At 52.6% G+C, this 18,494-nt stretch overlaps 1 protein-coding gene across 3 annotated transcripts in view; it reads right to left on the reverse strand.

The window, feature by feature from the left end:
- The window catches only part of Ndnf (neuron derived neurotrophic factor), a 34,221-nt gene that overhangs the window by 4,189 nt on the left and 11,538 nt on the right, over positions 1–18,494 (reverse strand). For 2 of the 3 annotated variants that reach the window (XM_046430301.2, XM_046430300.2), the window contains exon 2: positions 3,341–3,529. In XM_046430301.2, coding sequence (XP_046286257.1) covers positions 3,341–3,528 — 188 coding nt within the window. In that variant the 5' untranslated portion in view covers position 3,529. Of the gene's footprint in view, positions 1–3,340; positions 3,530–13,120; positions 13,908–18,494 lie in introns of those variants that run through there. The other variant, XM_058574500.1, reaches the window with a different exon arrangement.

Here is an 18,494-nt window from a genome sequence, read left to right on the forward strand (position 1 = left end):
CACTCCAGACCTCAGACGCCCACTCCACGCCTCAGACGCCCACTCCGGGCCTCAGGCACCCACTCCAGACCTCAGACGCCCACTCCAGACCTCAGACGCCCACTCCACGCCTCAGACGCCCACTCCAGACCTCAGACGCCCACTCCACGCCTCAGATGCCCACTCCAGACCTCAGACGCCCACTCCACGCCTCAGACGCGCACTCCGGGCCTCAGACGCGCACTCCGGGCCTCAGACGCCCACTCCAGACCTCAGACGCCCACTCCAGACCTCAGACGCCCACTCCACGCCTCAGACGCCCACTCCAGACCTCAGACGCCCACTCCAGGCCTCAGACGCCCACTCCAGGCCTCAGACGCCCACTCCACACCTCAGACGCCCACTCCACACCTCAGACGCCCACTCCACACCTCAGACGCCCACTCCGGGCCTCAGACGCCCACTCCGGGCCTCAGGCGCCCACTCCACACCTCAGATGCCCACTCCACGCCTCAGACGCCCACTCCAGGCCTCAGACGCCCACTCCACGCCTCAGACGCCCACTCCGGGCCTCAGACGCCCACTCCAGACCTCAGACACCCACTCCACGCCTCAGACGCCCACTCCAGGCCTCAGACGCCCACTCCAGGCCTCAGACGCCCACTCCACACCTCAGATGACCACTCCACGCCTCAGACGCCTACTCCAGGCCTCAGACGCCCACTCCAGACCTCAGATGACCACTCCAGGCCTCAGACGCCCACTCCAGGCCTCAGACGCCCACTCCAGAGCCTGGTTCTCTCCTCAAGGTCAGCTTCCCCTGCAGTCCCCCTTGGCAGTAAAGGAGGAGTCCCACCACCTGCCTGTCAGGACAGAGGCGTGGAGCCTGCTGACTGTCCTCCTCCCCTCCAGGCAGGATGGATCAGCAGACACTTCAGGCTCCACTTGTCAGACAGACCCAGAATCTGACGCCTTGATCCACAATGTGGCCACCCGGCCAAGTCTCCAGCGCCCCTTGCCTGAGCCTCCTGCTGGCCTCCCGACCCCAGCGACCCTGTGGACCTTCCCTCCCTCCAGGGGCACGATCACCTAAGCCTGTGGACGGCCCCCACTCGGCCTGAGACCCCCGCGAGCGGCTTGTTTCACTCAGAGCACGAGGCCCTGAGCGGCAAGGTCTCCCGAGACCCTCCTCGCTCTGCCACGGCCCCAGCCCCTCGCTGTCCCTGGACACGGGGCTTCCTGCCTGGGGCCTCTGTGGGGGACGCTCCTCCACGGTTGAGGCTCTTCCTCCCGGGGCTGGCCTCACCTGCAGACCCCTCCCCGCTCTGCGGCGAGGCCTGACCCGTGTCTCCTGGAGACCATCTCTTCCTTGGCTGTTCTGTTTTCCACCCACACAGGGTCAGGTTCCCACGGACCCCAGGGTCCTGCACTGGTTCTCTGGGCACCTGCTGCAGTTTGTGAGGACACCCTTTCCCAGAGGGCCACTGAGACTTCACTTCCCAGCACTTAGCAGACCTCTGCGGGCTCAGGGCCTGGAAGGGCACTTCCCAGTGAGGGGATCACTGATGAGTGACCTGGCTGGAGAACCCTAGCACCGTGTGCACCTCAGTAGTCCACCTGAGGACGTGCACCCCCGGAATCCCTTCTCTCTGAGGGACAGAGTTGAGTCAAAGTGCATTTTTCCCTCACTGTCCAGAGAGGAATTTGGAGCCAGAGGGTGGGGTGGGCAAAGGGAAAACAAACTGAAGACCCTATAAAAACACAACAGCTAGTTGTAAAACAGCCGCCAATCAGCCAGAGAGAACAGCTAGATGATTGACCTGCTGACAAGCCGGGAGTTTCATGGACCACTCCCCTCTCTGAAGGGAAGGGTCAGCAGTCTTGATTTTAAGCTCAGCCTACTTTGTGCAGAGCAGACTTTTGATCCTTCGCCCAGGCTGCACCGAGGGCACCAACCACATACCCGCAGCTGCGTCGTTCTATTTTACAAAGAAGCAGATACAACCAAGTAATTTTTCTGGCATTATGCAAGGAGAAGTACCCAAACCGTCCCGCTGTGAGTGGATTCCATTAACCATGGGGCACTGGTGCCAGAGCAGAGTACATGGGACAAATTCACCCCAACCTTCCGTCCTCCTGCTCCCTCTCGTCACCACAGGGAAACCGATCCCCTGCTCTCCCTCCCAGTGACCCACAGGACAGGGCTCTCAGCAGAGGGGCTGCCTCTGAACTAAAAGGACCACCGCTGCGCCTCGTCCTCCGTGATCTGGAAAGGGATCATGGTGGAAGCAGACAGTTTTGTCTCTTGGAATGCCAGGCGAGGTGTCACAGCGTCAAAGGAGAAACTGGTTTTGAAATGTAATTACCCCAAGGTGAACTATGAAGGGGCTGGAGGAGGGCAAAGTGAGCAACTATAGATCAAATCCGTGTTTCCTGTTAACGTGACCAGGGTTAACTAAGAAGCTGAGTCAAGCTGACCCCACTTCTGCCCAGACACCTTACCCTGCTCCCACACCCCGCCCCCTCCTGCAAGAGCCCACTCACCCAGAGGCGGACCACACCCTCCTGCGCCCCGACCACAGAGCTCCCTTTCCGAGTATAGGGGCCCGCCAGCCCCAGGAGCCGGTGGCAATGCACTGGCTCCCCCGCCCCTTGCCGCGTGTGGTCCCTGAGGTTTTGAAGCTTGCTCTCCACCTGAGCCCACCCCGATGCATAACCTAGACTCTGACTTATAAACTTGCAGTTCAGAGGAGGTCTGCTGCCGTTCTCTCTGCGCAGAGAGAGAACACTGTCAGATTTCCTGACAATGAACTGTTTCTGCTGAGCCTTGGGTGTGTTTGCAGTGATTCAGTCTGTGGCACTTCCCTAACAATTGGTCTATTACATAGAATTTATATGATGTATGCACACACATCTGTAAATTCTTAGGGTTGAAATATTTAAAACTATCACGTGAGCCCAATCTATTGATGATGTTGGACTAAAGGAAATGAACAGTATTAATTTTTAGTCACTGTTTGATTTCATTCTCTCAAAATTGGATCATATTTGGTAAACAAACATAATCCTTGTAAACCTCAATGCAAACCCTTGAAGAAACATATATATTCAATGAACTGCATTTTAATCCGACAGTCCTGAAAATGAGAAAATAATCCTCCTGGAGCGTGAAATGGTGCCAAGGTTCCTCTTCCACCCAAAGGAGGCCTTGGTCAGCAAAGATCAGCGGCCTCCCTCAGCCCACCGTTGGCCACCCTTCTTTCTCATGGGAGCAACCATCCAGGCTGGATCTGCAAGGCACTTCCCTAGGGAGGAGGCCCCAGCAGCTCACGGACGGACAGAGCTGCGGCAGGGAGGGTACCTTTTAGGTGTGTCTCTGAAGAGATAGCTGCTGATCTCGGCTCCATCTGGAATGACTGATGAATCGTGGAAAAACGCCTTGTCTCGGATCTGCATCTGGAAAAGCTCCTCATCTCGAGTGGGCAGCTTCTGGGCCCTGGAGCCAAGAGGCAGCAGCAGCCACAGCACACTCCAGCCGAGCAGCACCATCCTGGCAACAGAGAGGCGGCGTAACGTGTTAGTTCTGCAGGCAGCCTTCCCCGACGCCCTCCTGCAGCGAGCACAGAGGTGGCCCTGAGCCACACGTGGGTGTCTCAGTTCCCCGAAAGGCACACACGCTCTGGAAGCATCTGCCCTCTGCTTTTTCCCAACTATTTCATGATGTTGAGAATGAATTCCCCAAAATTTCAGATGCTCAAAGGATTTTTTAGACACTTGACGCATTAACTTCCCACTTCAATTATGGCAGAAGCCACGGTGATCATTACAGGTGGCTTCAGTCTACGTGTAACGCTTCAACTAGGGCGGTCATTCAGGGTCAGCCCTTGTAGCTGACACAAAGCTACCAGAGGTGAGCTGGACTTCACCTTGGCAGTCAAGTTACAACTTGTTGATGTGGTTGAACTATCATTTTCAACATAAGTCACAGAGACCTGTCAAAAGCCAGAAAATTACTACACAGATTATTTTATCCTTCCTTAAAATTTGAAGCTGGGTGTGGGGACGTATACCTGTAGTTCCAGCAACTCAGGAGGCTGAGACAGGAGGATTTCAAACTCAAAGCCAGCCTCAGCAACTTAGCAAGGCCCTAAGCAACTCAATGAGACCTTGTCTCTAAATAAAAATTCAAAACAGGGCTGGGGATGTGGCTCAGGGGTTAAGTGCCCCTGGTACTCCCCACACAAAAGGAAACTTGAGCTGGGTGCAGTGGCACGTGCCTGTAATCCCAGTTACTTGGGAAGCTGAGGCAGAAGGACCTCAGCAAGTTAGGCAGACCCTGTCTCAAGACCAAAAAAACCAACAAACAAAAACACTGGGGATGTGGAAAAGCGGTAAAGCACCCTGGACTCAATCCCTGTACAAAACCCTTGACTGAGGATTCTGAATAGTCTTCTGCTTATTCCATGACCGGATTTTCATATCAGAACTTGTTAGAGATTATGACCTCCAACTCCCTCACGGGTAATCTGTGCAAAATCACAAGGCAAGTTACTAATGACGCCTAAGCGTATAGGCCACCAGCCTCTCCCACGCCGCAGGCACATGTAAAGCCCCACCACGTTAGAAATCAGCTTGGCTTCCACTCGCAGGGCAGCCGGGCCTTCGAGGCCTCACGTCCTAAGGACTTTCACAGAGTTACCCGTCAGCAGTTCACCGACTCCCACCAAGGTCTCAGGCCACTCTACTGCTGCGCAGGGGTGCTGCAAGCCCACCTCTCCCCACCTCACCCCCAGCTGGGGGGGCTGTCAGGAGCCCCAACCAGGTGAGTTCTCATCAGGTGCCTGCTCAGGGCTTTGTGCCCCTGAGGAGCTGGTAGGTTTGCTCTCAGAGAGAGAGCTACGCCAGGAACGGTTTTCCTTACCACTCTGACTTAGAACACATCAGGGAATTCAATCATTAGAGAAATGTGGTATTTCTACACTTTAGTAATTTAAATAGTGAAAAATTCTAATGCAAATCAACATTTGCAGCAATTTGAGATGAGGTGAATGCCAGTTTTATTTTATATAGGCGCTATTTTAGATACAACTAATTAACCTCTACTTAACACATCATTTGACTCTAATTTTGCCTTTCTTTGAATGCTATCAAAAATAGATTCAGACAACTTAAAATATTTTTGAAAGGATGCATTTGTCTTTAAGATGAAAATGTGCAAAGTTGGGCACAGTGGTGCACACTTGTGATTCCAGTTTCTTGAGAGGATGAGGCAGGAGGATCACAAGTTTGAGGCCAGCCTCAGCAACTTAGCAAGACCCTGTCTCAAAATAGAAAATTGCAAAGGGCCGGGGCCAGGGCTCAGTGGTGGACAAGAGATCCCCGAACTCTACAGAGGGACGGAGCCGCTGAGACTGAGCACGACCCTTCCTGCCTGGCCCCCCAGAAATGGCCTCTCCCTTGGGTACTCAGGGCAGGTGTAAGTGGGAGCTCCTGGTGTCTACAGCCATCAGCAAGGGTCCCGTCCACAAGAGGTGGCCACGCTCAGCTGACCACTCTAAGCAGAGGATGTGATGGGCTGAGCTGGGTGGGTCTCTGCTCACCACCTCTCTGCCCCCTCAGCTCCCGTCTGTACCCTTAATCACATGTTCATAAAAATACCTGTGTTGGCGCAACAAAATCCCTTCTCTGTGTCACACGCACCATGCCCACAATGCCGCCTCCTGACTGCAGAGGAGGACAATTAAAGAGAAGTCTCTTTGGAAACGGTTAGGAGGGGTAGCCTTCTGTGCTCCCGGGACTGTGGACTAGATGGGTCAGGGCAGCCCCTGCCCTGGCCACTCCAGGACAGCCGTCCTCAAGGGGCTCCACTCTGTCCACATGGCTGCCCACTGCAGGACTGGCCAGCTAAGGGGACCAGTGCCCCAGGAATTCACTTGGTCCAGACCCGAGGAATGCCAGCCACAGAGGCCCCAGTTCCTCAGCGGCCCTCTGGAGAACTTCCTCTCATTACATCAGCCAGTTGCCGGGGATGAATTGTGAGACGATGTGTTAGTGAATGTCACCGTGCACACACCGCCCGCCAGGCACCCTTCTGACTGCTCCCGTGGTGTGCACCCAATGCCCTCCAAGACCCTCTGAGGTGGGCACGGCTATTTTTCTTATTTTAAACATGGGAAAGCAGCATAGGCAGGTCGGGGCCCATAGTAAACACTACAGAGGTGAAAATATGAACTACTCATCATAAATGACCTTGAAAGCCCAGTAAACCCCATCCAGTCTGCACAATCCCCACACAGCTGCTTAGCACTGAATGCTACTGAGCGATTCTGGGTGACGGGAGATGCAGAGCACGGCCCCCAGCCCCACCCCCCATGCATCCCAGGCACTTCTCAAAGGTGTTTGTAAGGTTGACTCGTCTTTATTGAAATGCTTAGAACTAGGCATGTTTTAGATTTGGGATTTATTTTTATTTTGGAGTTTGGATATTTGCACATACATAATGACGTATCTTGGGTATGGACCCTATCCTAAACACGAGATTTATGCTTCTTATACACCTTATATGTGTGGTCTGAAGGTAATATTATACAATATTTTAAATGATTTTGTGAGTGAGATGAAGTTTTATAGTGTGGAATTTTCCACTGTGGCTCGCTGGTGCTCAGAAGGTTTGGATTTGGAGGCCTTTCAACCTTCAGATCTTCAGGGAACCTTAGCAGAGTGGTCAAAGCTGTCAGATCTAAGGGTGGGCGTGGCTGCAAGCCACCATGAAAGTTAGAGAGAAGGAGTAAGTTCCGGGTTCTGGTGCCTGTGTCCAGCCTCCCCCACCAAAAGCACACCCTCATTCCTCAAGAAACTAGGGTTGGAACCACCACAGGACCCAGTCCCACTCCTTGGTATTTATCCAAAAAAACCAGTCAGCATTCTACAGCAACACAGCCACCTCATGTCCACAGCAGCCAGACTGTGTAACCAGCCAGGTGCCATCAGTAGATGGGTGGATTAAGAAGAAATCGTGGTGCAGACACGTAACAGGGAAAGAACGGAATTACGGCATGGGAATGGAGAATCTCGTGCTAAGTGAAACGTAGAGGTCAAGTGTTTCTCCCACATGCAGAAGCTAGAGCAAAATAAAGGACAGGAGGAAGGAGAGGGCCCTATAGAGGGAAGACCAGTAACGCAGAAGAATGAGGTGAGTGGCAGAGGGAGGCAGGGTAAGGAGGCAATGCAGAACTAACTCTTCAAAACCCATGTTGTATGAATAAATACATAAATACACCACAGGGAATCTCACCTTTATGCATAAGTAAAAAGAACCAGTCAAACATAAATAGAAGAGCATCAGGAAGTCTAGCAGAGTGGAGGGAGGAGATGGGGGGATGGGGGAGGGGGAGACGGGGGAGGGGAGGAGATGGGGGAGGGGGAGGTGAAGAGGGGGGAGATGGGGTGGGAGGAGGTGGGGAAGGGAGGAGACAGGGGAGGGAGGAGATGAGGGAGGGAGGGGATGAGGGAGGGAGGGGATGAGGGACAGGGGAGATGGGGAAGGGGAGGGAGGGAGTGTGAGCTGGAATCAATTCCACGCATGCTTGAGTTTGCCGGGATGAACCCAGCAACTGTGTATGACTATAAGGTTCCAATTAAACAAAAAAGATTATATTCTCTAAACTGAAAATTCCATCAGGTCACACTTTTTGTTTCTGAAACCATCTTAATTAAAGGACAATACAGGCAAAGTAGATATTTTTCTGAAAAGTGTTCAGGATTAAGCAGGACCTTGAAACACAAGAATTCAATTTCACCACATTGCAGTTTTCAAAATGTCATCTAATAACATTCAACTGTTGAGGAAAACAAATTCAACCATTAGGGAACTTCAATCATTTGTTCAACTCCATCAGTATACAGGCAGGATTTTTTTTTAAACAAAATGCGTTTAAAATAAGCTCCAAACACAACTAACCAAAAATTACTTTGCAGACACACCGTGTATATTTCTGTAACTTGTATTCACTGTACAAAATGGAAGCTTTACTCAGAGATTGTTTAAATGGTGGTTTTAAGATTTTATAGATTTTTGTTCCCTGCCAATAAAATGTTCTCTCTCAGACATTCAGTTTAAGAATCGGTCACTTTACATAAACAATTTATCCTTCCTAAGAACCAGCCTGGTTTAGCAGGTCTATGTGAACAGACTTCTAAGATTACACAGGTGCCCTCTAATGGCATAACTTGGCCTCTGGTTTCTTTTTATTACTTGTAGGTATCCGGAGCTCAGCCAGATTGCAAGTTTAAATTAAATAACATTAACCAGAATTTCACTTTCAGCGTGATTCTTTTTCCAAGGCCATCTGGTGGGTAATGGAGGAAACGTCTCCGTACAGCAGGAAACCTTCTGTCTGTCCACTATCCAGGCTGCAGCTCAGACAGAAGCAGAGGGAGGGTGGCGCCGGACACTGATTCAGCTCGGCTGCAGGGTCACTCAGCCCAGAACACCCGTGCTGTCAGCCAAGGCTGAGAAGATCAGCTTCCCGCCGGCCTGGAAGGTTCTGTGGACCATGCTACAGAGGCCACCTAGAATTCTGACATTGTCTATACTGTCAAAGCTCTTCACACCTGCCACACACCTCAGGTGCTACCAAAGCTGAAGAGAGAAAAGACGCATCCTAATGATCTGATGTACCTCCACCTTTGGAAAATAAATTATGTGAGATGATTCCTCTTTGGAATGCCATCATGTCCCCAGTTAAAAGGAGAAATTGTTTCTGAAATAAGGTAACCCCAAATTAGCCATGCATTCCACGAGAGAGGGAGGGGGAGAGGGTTTGTGTGCCGCAAAGTGAATGTCTTGCAGCAGATTTAGTAGTAAGGTTCATGTGCATACACAGGCACACACACACACACACTCACACACTCACACATACACACATTGTTCAGGTCAGACTATCCAGAGACATCATGAGTGTGACCAGCTGATGTGGGAGTGAAGACAAGGAGCAGTGGTCCTGAGGACCTTTGAAGGGTGAGAAGGGGTGTCGCTGCGCTCTTGGGGAACAACAAGAGGCGAATGCCCAAGGCATCTGCAGAAGGGCTTTCTTTTTAAAGCTTAAGGAGCAGGTGATGGGATTTCTCCTCCCCCTTCTTTGCCTTCTCTGCTGGACTCCTCAGAGTCTGACTGTAGGGAGGACCTGGAGGACCTTAAAGAAAATGCCAATGGACAGATGTTTTGGTCTGCAAGGCACAGGGGCAGAGCAAACAGTGGTTAATGAAACTTACAAATAACCCAGAGAGCTTGGGCTTCAATGTGAACTTCTCCATCCATGGAACCTTCACGCAGTTAAAATAAGTGGTCAAACTGACCTGGCACACCCCTTTCTCACCAACCTGTGGAAATGCTTGTGAACTGTCAAACAGTCACGTGGTAAACAGAAGGAAAACTTAAAGGCACCAGAGTAACTCACCGCTGAATCAACCAAGCATCCAGGACGACTCCCTCTACTGCCACAAAAACACTATATACTTAAAAGCAAGAAACTTGCTCCAGGGTGTGTAGCTGCAAAATTTATCTGTAATTACACAGGTCAAGTAGTCAATTTACCAATCTTGATTAGACCTCTGATTTCCTTAGTGAACACCAAAAATTTATTACATGAAACTGAACTGTGTAAACAGTGAATAAGTATAAATGGCTGGATAATTTCTAGTACTTTAAAAATATATTCAATGGACCTAAACACAAAAGTTCATTGAAAATCTTAAAGTAAGGGAATTTCAAACCACTAAAGCACTTGCTTAATATTTATATTCTGCTGTTTAGTGATACCACCTGACCAGTGCAAGGGACTTGCGAATATGGTAAGTAAACTGCTCCAAGGCTCTGTGAACAGAGAGGAAGGCCAGGCTTTTCTCAAAGCCGCGGGCTCCACAGAGCAGCGGCCAAGTAAAAGCAATTCCCTCCCCTCTCTAATATTGACATCAAGGCCCTGCCAGTTCCTTGCAGGACACAAGCAGACCTGTTAAAGATGTTCTCGAGTGTGCACTGACACTGCATGTTAGAAAGGACAAATTCATGTGTATAATCGTGGTCCACCAAGTAGACAATGAGAAGAAACAACACATGGAGATTCCCTTAAGACTACCAGGGCCCCCGATGGTGCCCAGGCCACAGACTTGAAATAAATGTACATGGCCAAAAAGAAGGAGGAGTATTCTGAATTACTTGCAGCAAATGCATCTGGAATAAATGAAATCTAATGTTTAATTACAGACAGTGGAAAGTGCATGATTATAACTTAGGACAATTTCAAGGAATGGTCTGCCACAGAGATTTCTGTCATTTTCTTTTCCTCTTTAAATGCAAATGTTTAGTCTTTTTCACTTCTATTTTTAAACTTGAGGGTATTTGTTTTTGGTTGAATCAAGCAGGCCTCATCGGATAATAAATCTGAAGCATTTCATCTCGCTGTAAAGAACCGATGCAGCCTTGGTCAGAGGAAGACCCCAGCCTGCAGCGACCCAGTGAGCAGGGTCCTTGCCCTGCGCCAGAGACGGCTACCCTTTGCCAGCCTGGGTGTGGGTGCCCCTTACAGCAGAAATGGCGTCCCAGAGGCTGTTGCGTTCTGTTGTCTTTGCAAACAATGAGAATGTTGACTGCAGTTAGCTGGCTGGTGGAAAAAAATCTAAAAATATCCTTTGCAATGGTTGAAATGTGAGGGAGGGAAACAGTCTGTGACCTGACGGCTCCACACTTGGGGAGAGGACTCCAGCAGGGGACAGGAGGTTCCTGGATGGCCCCAGGCGCAGGCTCTGGCACCCGCCAAGTGGGCCCCCAACTCCCAGCACCAGGCACAGCCCTGTGCTCTGAAGCTGTCCACAGGCTGGCAGCTCGGCAGGAAGAGCTCCAGGGCTCGTCTCCCTGTGATCTCTGGGTGAGTGACCGGCACACACAGGTCCACTGCGGCACCTCCAACCTTCTCAAGCTCTCCCCTGAACGACTGCTGACTCTCATTCCAAAAGGATATTAAATTAATACAGAGAAGCAACATTCAATCAGAACCTGCCAAGGGTGCAGAGTCTCCACCCTGTCACGCACGCCGTCCTGTGGTGCCCGGCCCACCGAGGGGCCAGCTCAGGCACTCTAACTTTAAAACGTGGCCAAGCCGGCAGATGAGAGCTCCTTGAAAGAGGATGCTATTTTAAAGTGAGTGACCTGGGTTCCCACCAGCACTGCTGCCAACGAAGAGCCGCCCGAGAACCACGGACGGCCAGGATAGGCGGATCCGCTGACACGCGCCTGGGGAGGAAGTCCCAGAGCCAGAGTGCGCACATCCTGCTCGGCCTCCCCCTGCCAAAGGCCTCAGCGCACCAGGGTGAAGTGGGGGAGCGGAAGACCCTGCAGGAGCCACCCCCAGGAGCACCTGGCCCCGAGGGAGGGGCCCTGTGGGGCTCCTTTCTTGCTTTTGCTTGGCGACCCCTGTTTCCTGGTGACCTGCCGCGCTCCCCACAGTGGCTCACAACCTGCACACTTTGTTCTCCACTGAACCAAGAGGGACGCGGAGCTGCCGGGAGAATTTACAACCCTCTTGGCCGTCAAAGGCTCAGTCCCCGTGATATACAGCACCCTAAAATTCTGAATTTTTAAAAATAGCTATTTCAGGCAAGAAGTGAAGTAAGATACTCTGTAGATTCTGTAGAATGCCAAAGAGCTAAAGTCCAGAGAACAAGGAAGTCTCCAACACCAACTTGTCAGCCGCCAGGTCGACACTGCAAACTGAGTCCAAAGAACTGTCCCAGGGACGAATGGTCTACGCACGTCCAGCCAGGAAGTCAGCACGTTGCGCCTTGTTAGTTGACGTCTGTGTACTGTCCCCTTGCTGCACGCCAGGCCTCCCCAGGGCACAGCGTGAAGTGTGTGTTCAGGAGAGTCACAGCCAACACACAGCACCATAGTGGGAAAAGAGGTCCGCCTGCTCCCCCTGTGCAGAAGTCACGGCCAGCCTGAAACAGTGACTTCAGACGGAACACTTCCAGGTTTGGTGGAGGAAACGACACTTATGCTGAGACCAAAATGAGGAAGTGAAGCAATCTTCAGTGGGAGGAGCCTCCTGGACAGCAGTTGCCAGAGTGGGATTCCCTTCTCTTTATGAAGCCCCAGAGGACCTTGAGCTCATCCAGGCTGTCTGTCTGTCCGGTAGGAAATGGATGTCAGGGAAAGACGTCACAGAGGGAAGATACCTCATCTTCCTGAAAGCAGAGCCATGGGACAAAGGGACTGCAGTCACCCACGGCAGAGGGAGGCCACCAGCCTCCGCAGAGGAGCGGAGAGTGACAGAGTCGGATGTGACAGCGCGTCAGCCACGGGCACCCGCACATGTTTAAAGGACCCAGCACGAGTGAGAACAGAGGGGACAAAGCAGAGGGCCTCACCTGGCAGAAGTGGCACCAGGTGACGTGTGGGCAGCTGCCTGTCCAACCCACCCTTTATCAAGAGAGCTGTCAGCCCAGAGCGGGAGGAGCGAGGTGCCCTCCTGAGGAGCAGAGAAGGGCCGCCATCCAGCCACCCAGAGGCCGGGGCAGAGGGCAGCCAGGCCAGGTGCCCGGGCAGCCCAGAGAGACCCTGCCTCAGAACCCAACCAAAGAGGGCTGGACCGCAGCTCAATCCCCAACCCTGAGACCTGCACACACAGGAAAGTGCACCCACACCTGCACGTCTCCACCCAGGTATTCCCACACCTGTCTGCACAGACGTGGCGAGACAGACCTGTGCTCACTGTGACAGTGTCACGCTCAGTACTGAGGGACCTCCTCACACACACACACACATACACGTGCACTCACACAATCACACACACAAGCTCTGATACACGTGCACACACATTCTCACATACACCCTCACACACACTCATACACACACATACACCACACATTCTCATATACACACACCCTCACACACAGTCATATATACACATGTGCACACTCACATACACACTCACATACATTCTCACATACACACACGTGCACACTCACCTACACACATGTGTACACACACATTCTCTTACACACATGCACACACAACACACATTCTCTCCCTCACACACACACACACACACACCCATGCACACACAGTTGCTTCTTTGACTCTTACCCCAAGTGAAGGTGGGCCTCCCGTCTGAGGCACGAGGCTCGAGTGTGTTCTAGCTCTGGAAAGTGGTGGTCTGTGGGGACCGAGCAGGAAGCGGAGGAAGGCAGACACAGAAGTCATCGAGGGAAATTTGATGAGAAAGTCAAATGATTTGGAATATGTGGCTGGATCTCTTTAAAGTACATCCAAACAGATGGCTAAGTAAACCCACAAGCCACACCTGTCACGTGCCCCGTGACAAGGCCACTGGACACCGTTCAGGCCCCAGCAGAGGGACAGCCACGGGCCACAGGAGGTGACTGAGAGGCAGAGGGAGAAAGGCAGGGGCTCAGAGGACAAGAGGGCAGACAGGTCCACTGCCGTCTCCCTGCAGGTGTGACAAGTGATTGGCAGGCCAGGGGTGGACGTGGCTCTAGGAACAGTGCTCCTCATGGGGACAGCCAGTGACCTCTCCTTACGTGGTGATGACAGAGCAAGTGTTCACGGAGAGGGTGGCCGATGGCCGCAGGACACAGTGCTGACGCCACGGGGCTGAGGGTCAGTAGCAGCAAGGTCAGGTCTGGAGGCGGCACAGGGGAGGTGGCGGGACAGCTCTAAGAGGACCCAGCTCTCCACCGCCCATCACAGTGCACCTGGCTCCGGTTCCACCTGTCTCAGGAGACACCTTGAGAGAGGAAAGGCTTCCCCTTCCCCTGGCCAGCACCCACGCCCGGTGTCGGCTCCTTCCTGCTCACGGCACCCCTGCTTCGTGCCAGGCCTGGTCTGGGGTTCTGCCCCTCCGTCTGAGGAACACATGGCCGTATCTTCCATGAACTTTGACCAGATAAACCTTTTATGATCTGTGACATAATACACTGAAGGTCCTCGGCAGGGCCTTTCCAAGGGCATCGGGTGGCCTGCAGGGCTCCCCGACCGGGTGCCCGGTGCAGGGTCCTGGGGCTCCTGCAGCCTGCACCAGTGGGTAGAGACGGTGGGCAGGCCAGCAACCCCAGGAGGCCACAGGAGGAGATCCCCACAGCCAGAGAGGCAGAGGTAAGTGCAGGAGGTGGGGGAGGAGGCCCCTCTGGGCTCAGCACAGATGAGAAGGGACTTCCAACCAGCCCAGCGAGGACACAGAGGGAGGCAGGGAGGACAGACCTCGGCCACCCAGGCCTCACACCTGGGAATCTGCTGCACCCATCAGCCACCAAGGGGGCCCCGGGGCCAGAGGACAGCCCTGGCTCACCGCGGCTCCGGCATCTCACCAGGAGAAGAACAAGTGGCCACAGCCAAGCCCAGGAGGACACCAGCTGCTCTCAGGCCCATGATCAGATGAAAGACGATTAGAGGCCCCTGGCCCTTTAGCTCGTCCCAGAGGCCAGCAGGGCATTAGAGGGAAGGAGAGTGGAGGTGGTGGCTTAAGGGCTAATCTGACAAGATGCCACCCTGAAGGGAGGGCAGTGTTCCCGCAGAGCAAGGGACTGCCTGACTCTCCGCAGGAGACTGCGAAACAGCTAGGAACCTACGAACCGCAGCGACTCTCCTCGGATGGCGGCAGCCTGGTGTTTACTTAGATGGTCTCTTATCTGGGGCTGTGTGTGCACTGCCAGGAAGTCCCACCTGTTTATTAAGTGCCTACTGCAAATCCCCCCAGGAACCCAGAGGCCACGGAGGCAGGATCCGTCCTCTAGGAAGCCAGACTGTGTGGCTCATGGGCTCGGCTTAGCTCACCTGATCTATGCGTACTTTATGTTTCTTCTTGTTCCTGTGGGAAAATCCATCTGGCTGGGGGCTGGTTCAGTGGTGGTTGTGTGCCTAGAGGAACAAGGCCCTGGGCTCAGTCCTAGCATCCCCATTCCTTCCTCCAACAGAAGATCTTTAGGGCAGGACTGTGGGTGGAGCAGGGACCACACTGAGGCTTAAAATGTGGCAGAAGTTCCCCACAGGGCAGCTGGAGTCCGACCTGAGTGAAAATCAGCATGTGAGCTTGGCTTGGTGGCACACACCTGTAATCCCAGCGCCTCAGGAGGCTGAGGCTGGAGGATCTCGAGTTCAAAGCCTCAGCAACTTAGCATGACTCTGTCTCAAAAAAATAAATAAATAAATAAAATAAAATAAAACAGGCTGGGGATGTGGCTCAGTAGTAAAGTGCCCTTGGGTTCAATCTCTGGTACCAAAAAGGAAGGGAGGGAGGAAGGGAGGGAGGGAGGGAGGGAGGGAGGGAGGAAGGAAGGAAGGAAAATCAGTGCCCCTACGCCCCCTGCTGGGGTGCAGTCCCTCCATTACTAGACCAGGGTCTCAGGCTAACCCGGTTTTCCGTCTCCTGGTGCTGTGACCATCTTGTCAATCCTGCCAATCCTCTGCTCTCCCCCAGCCCAGCCCAATACTCAAGTCATCCTAGCTCGGCGGCTCGCCTAGCTGCCCCCCGCCCCCCGGTCACTCCAGCCTCTCCCCTTGGTCTGTATTACTGACCCTGCGGCCTGAGTCACAACCACCCGTTTCACTCTTCTGCTCAAAGTAGGTCAGTGGCCTCCCACCCCCTCCGGGGGAGTCCAGGGCAGGCGGGGTCCCCCCACCCACTCTGCCACCGGGTGTCCCGGCATCCTCGCACTCTGCTCCCTGCTCCCAGCCAGGCCCTTCCACGCTGGCAGCTCCTGCCCTGTGAGACCCGAGTCTGCAAAGACAGCTGCACGCGGTCCACAGACCATCTTCTAACTGTGCACGTGACGTCCCCAAGGTGAAGTGGGTGCCACCCGTGCCTGGGCAGTCGCAGGGCTGACCGCCAGCCCTAGAGCCACGAGGGAGGCTCCCATCGGATGGAACTGAAAACACCTCACTGACCCCCACCACTCTCAGGGAGCCAGCTCACCAAGTGACCACGGAGGTGAATACAAAGCCAGGTACAGATGTTTGGGACAATGTTAGAACGGCTGAGCTTACTATAAGGTCAGAGTGTGGAACTATGTCCTACCGTCGTGGGTGGAGCTCAGGGGCAGGCATGGGCATAGCCGTCCTGGGAGGACGGAGCACAGGCAGGAGGCCTGCCTCTCCTGCGTAAGACACGCCCACGTCTGGCTGCAGCAGCGCAGGCCTGCGGCCAGAGCTTCCCCCTGGAGGGGACCTTCTGCCTAAGCAGAGGAATGGCCTAGACCAGTGCTTCCCAGTCCTTCCTGTGCCCACACGCGCCCAGATTTCCCATAGGAAGCGGACCCAGGCTCAGGGGGTCTGGGTGAGTTCTGGGACAGGTTCTGCCAAGGCAGAGCTCATACTTTGAGTAGCCCAGTTGTAGACGTCTTTCCTGGTCCAGTGAGGACACATTTTATTTTTGAACTCCCAAAATATCAACAGGCTATTCCAGCCACTTAAGGTCACTGTCACCAAGATTAAGATATAATCCATAATGGAAAGTGAGAAGAACCTGAGTAGTTATCACGGCCAAACCCTAAATCCTTAGTTCTAGAATTAAAAGGGGGGGGGGAATACATGTATGCAATTGTCTATTTTTGTGGGAAAAACGAGGAATGAAGAGTCACTGTCTTTACATGTGCTTGTCCAGGAGCCCTCCTCCCCAGCCCCTCACCCTGGAAACAAAGGCAGGGGCGGCTCTGGAAAGAGGAGACCCTGGTTCTGACGGCCCAGGAGGACCCAGTACCCAGCTAAGGTGAGCTCCCTGAGCGATGTGGTGCTGGGGACACCCAGGCCTTGACGTGCTGGGTGAGTGCTGCCACTGAGCTCCACGGACCCTTCCTAAAGCTTCATTTTCTCCATGAGGATAAGCTGCTCAGGCCTCCTGCCTCAGCCTCCCCGAGCCGGATTACCCAGGGCCACCACAGCAGCTGTGACCTTTTTCGTTCTCCCCCTCGCTCTCTCCTAGCTCAAGTATCTGAGGTGAAGTCCCCCCACATCTTGGTTTCCCATCAATTCAGGACTGATTTTTTTTTTAACCAACATCTGAATTTAATTTTGTTCTTGTTTTTTTTTTCTTTTACACTTTTCTGTCCTTCACTATCATGCGATTGCTACTTTCATTTATTCAAGTTCGAGGAGTTTAAAAGCTGCCAAAGCAAAAGAAGAAAATATCCCTGACTCGGGGTAAGAAGACTCGCGTGGACAGGCCCACGGTCGACTGAGCCAGGTTGGCTTTTGTACCTGGAGTCCCTCATCTCTCACTGTTCCCTTGTTGGCAAAGCCGAGACAACTGTTCTCAGACTGTTAGGAGACTAAATGAAATAGAGGACATGAATGTGCTTTTAAAAGAAGTCTTCTATTCACCTACAGAGAGTGTGGCCAGTTTCTCAAACTAGTTGCAAAGTCCTTCCCAACAGCAGGTCACCTTTTGAGCTGCTTTCTTCAAACAGAGCAAGGAGAAGGAGTTTGTGCATCTGATCATCCACCGTATCTGAGGACATCCACAAGCTTAATAAACAAAGCTGGATTAACACGGCTCAGAGTGGATGTGCTGCGGCTTCCCAGGCCTGGACGCACGAGAGGATTTGAGAGGCACGTGTTCGGATTAGAGAGCTGTGGATCAGGACCGGTTCCCGGAATGTTCTGCATTATTATTTCTGGATTAAGAGTTGATTTTTTTTTAAAGGACACTTTCAGAGGGCAGACGATGCAAACAGACCCCACAGTCATTTTTAAGGAAGACATTATATCAAAGTATGATGAAATGATACAGGAATATAAGCCTTCAACCACTAGGGAGACGACAAACCAGTGCTTTGGGGACACATCAGGAGAAGGCTGCAGCAGGCAGATCACAGGGCCGGAGGAAAGGGGGTCATCAGGCTGCCCCACCGTTGCCCCTGCCTCGAAAGTGTGGACACACTTTAAATGTGGAGATCTTCACAGAATGACGACCGGAGCTCAGGGCTGCCGTGTTCACATGGGTGTGTATAAACACCTTCAGAGCCGGAGCGTCTTCTTTCCTGTTATAAAGGCTTTTATAGAATATCTATAGCATTCTTTCATCTGTCTGCAATTGCTCTCATCAGTTCATTGAAAGGTATAATCCCATCCAATATTCTTGAAATCATCTATTTAAAAAGTCCTAAAACTGAACCTAACTTCAGCTCTTACCCCTTACGACTGCCACCCAGCCAGTGGAGTAGCGGAACAGCTAGTGAACCACCAGTAAGCCCTGCCGGAGCCACCGTGACCCACCAGCAAGCTCCACCGATGTCAGAGGGGATCCTGCAGCGTGTTGACTGCTGCCACCTGGCACAAAAGCAGTGTTTCCATATCGTGGATTGTGAGTCTCAAATAAATTTAGAGCCCATTTCTCTAATCCAAATTTTTCTTATTATGCTCTACTTACTAAAGAAAATGTGTTTTGTTTCCTTCTCCAGATAACTTGTCTCCTAGGTATCTCAGAGCATTTAACACCCTGACCTGA

Source organism: Marmota monax, unplaced genomic scaffold (assembly GCF_021218885.2).
Source record: "Marmota monax isolate L192 unplaced genomic scaffold, Marmota_monax_Labrador192_F-V1.1 WCK01_AAM20220418_F8-fsc00425, whole genome shotgun sequence".
Lineage (NCBI taxonomy): Eukaryota > Metazoa > Chordata > Mammalia > Rodentia > Sciuridae > Marmota > Marmota monax.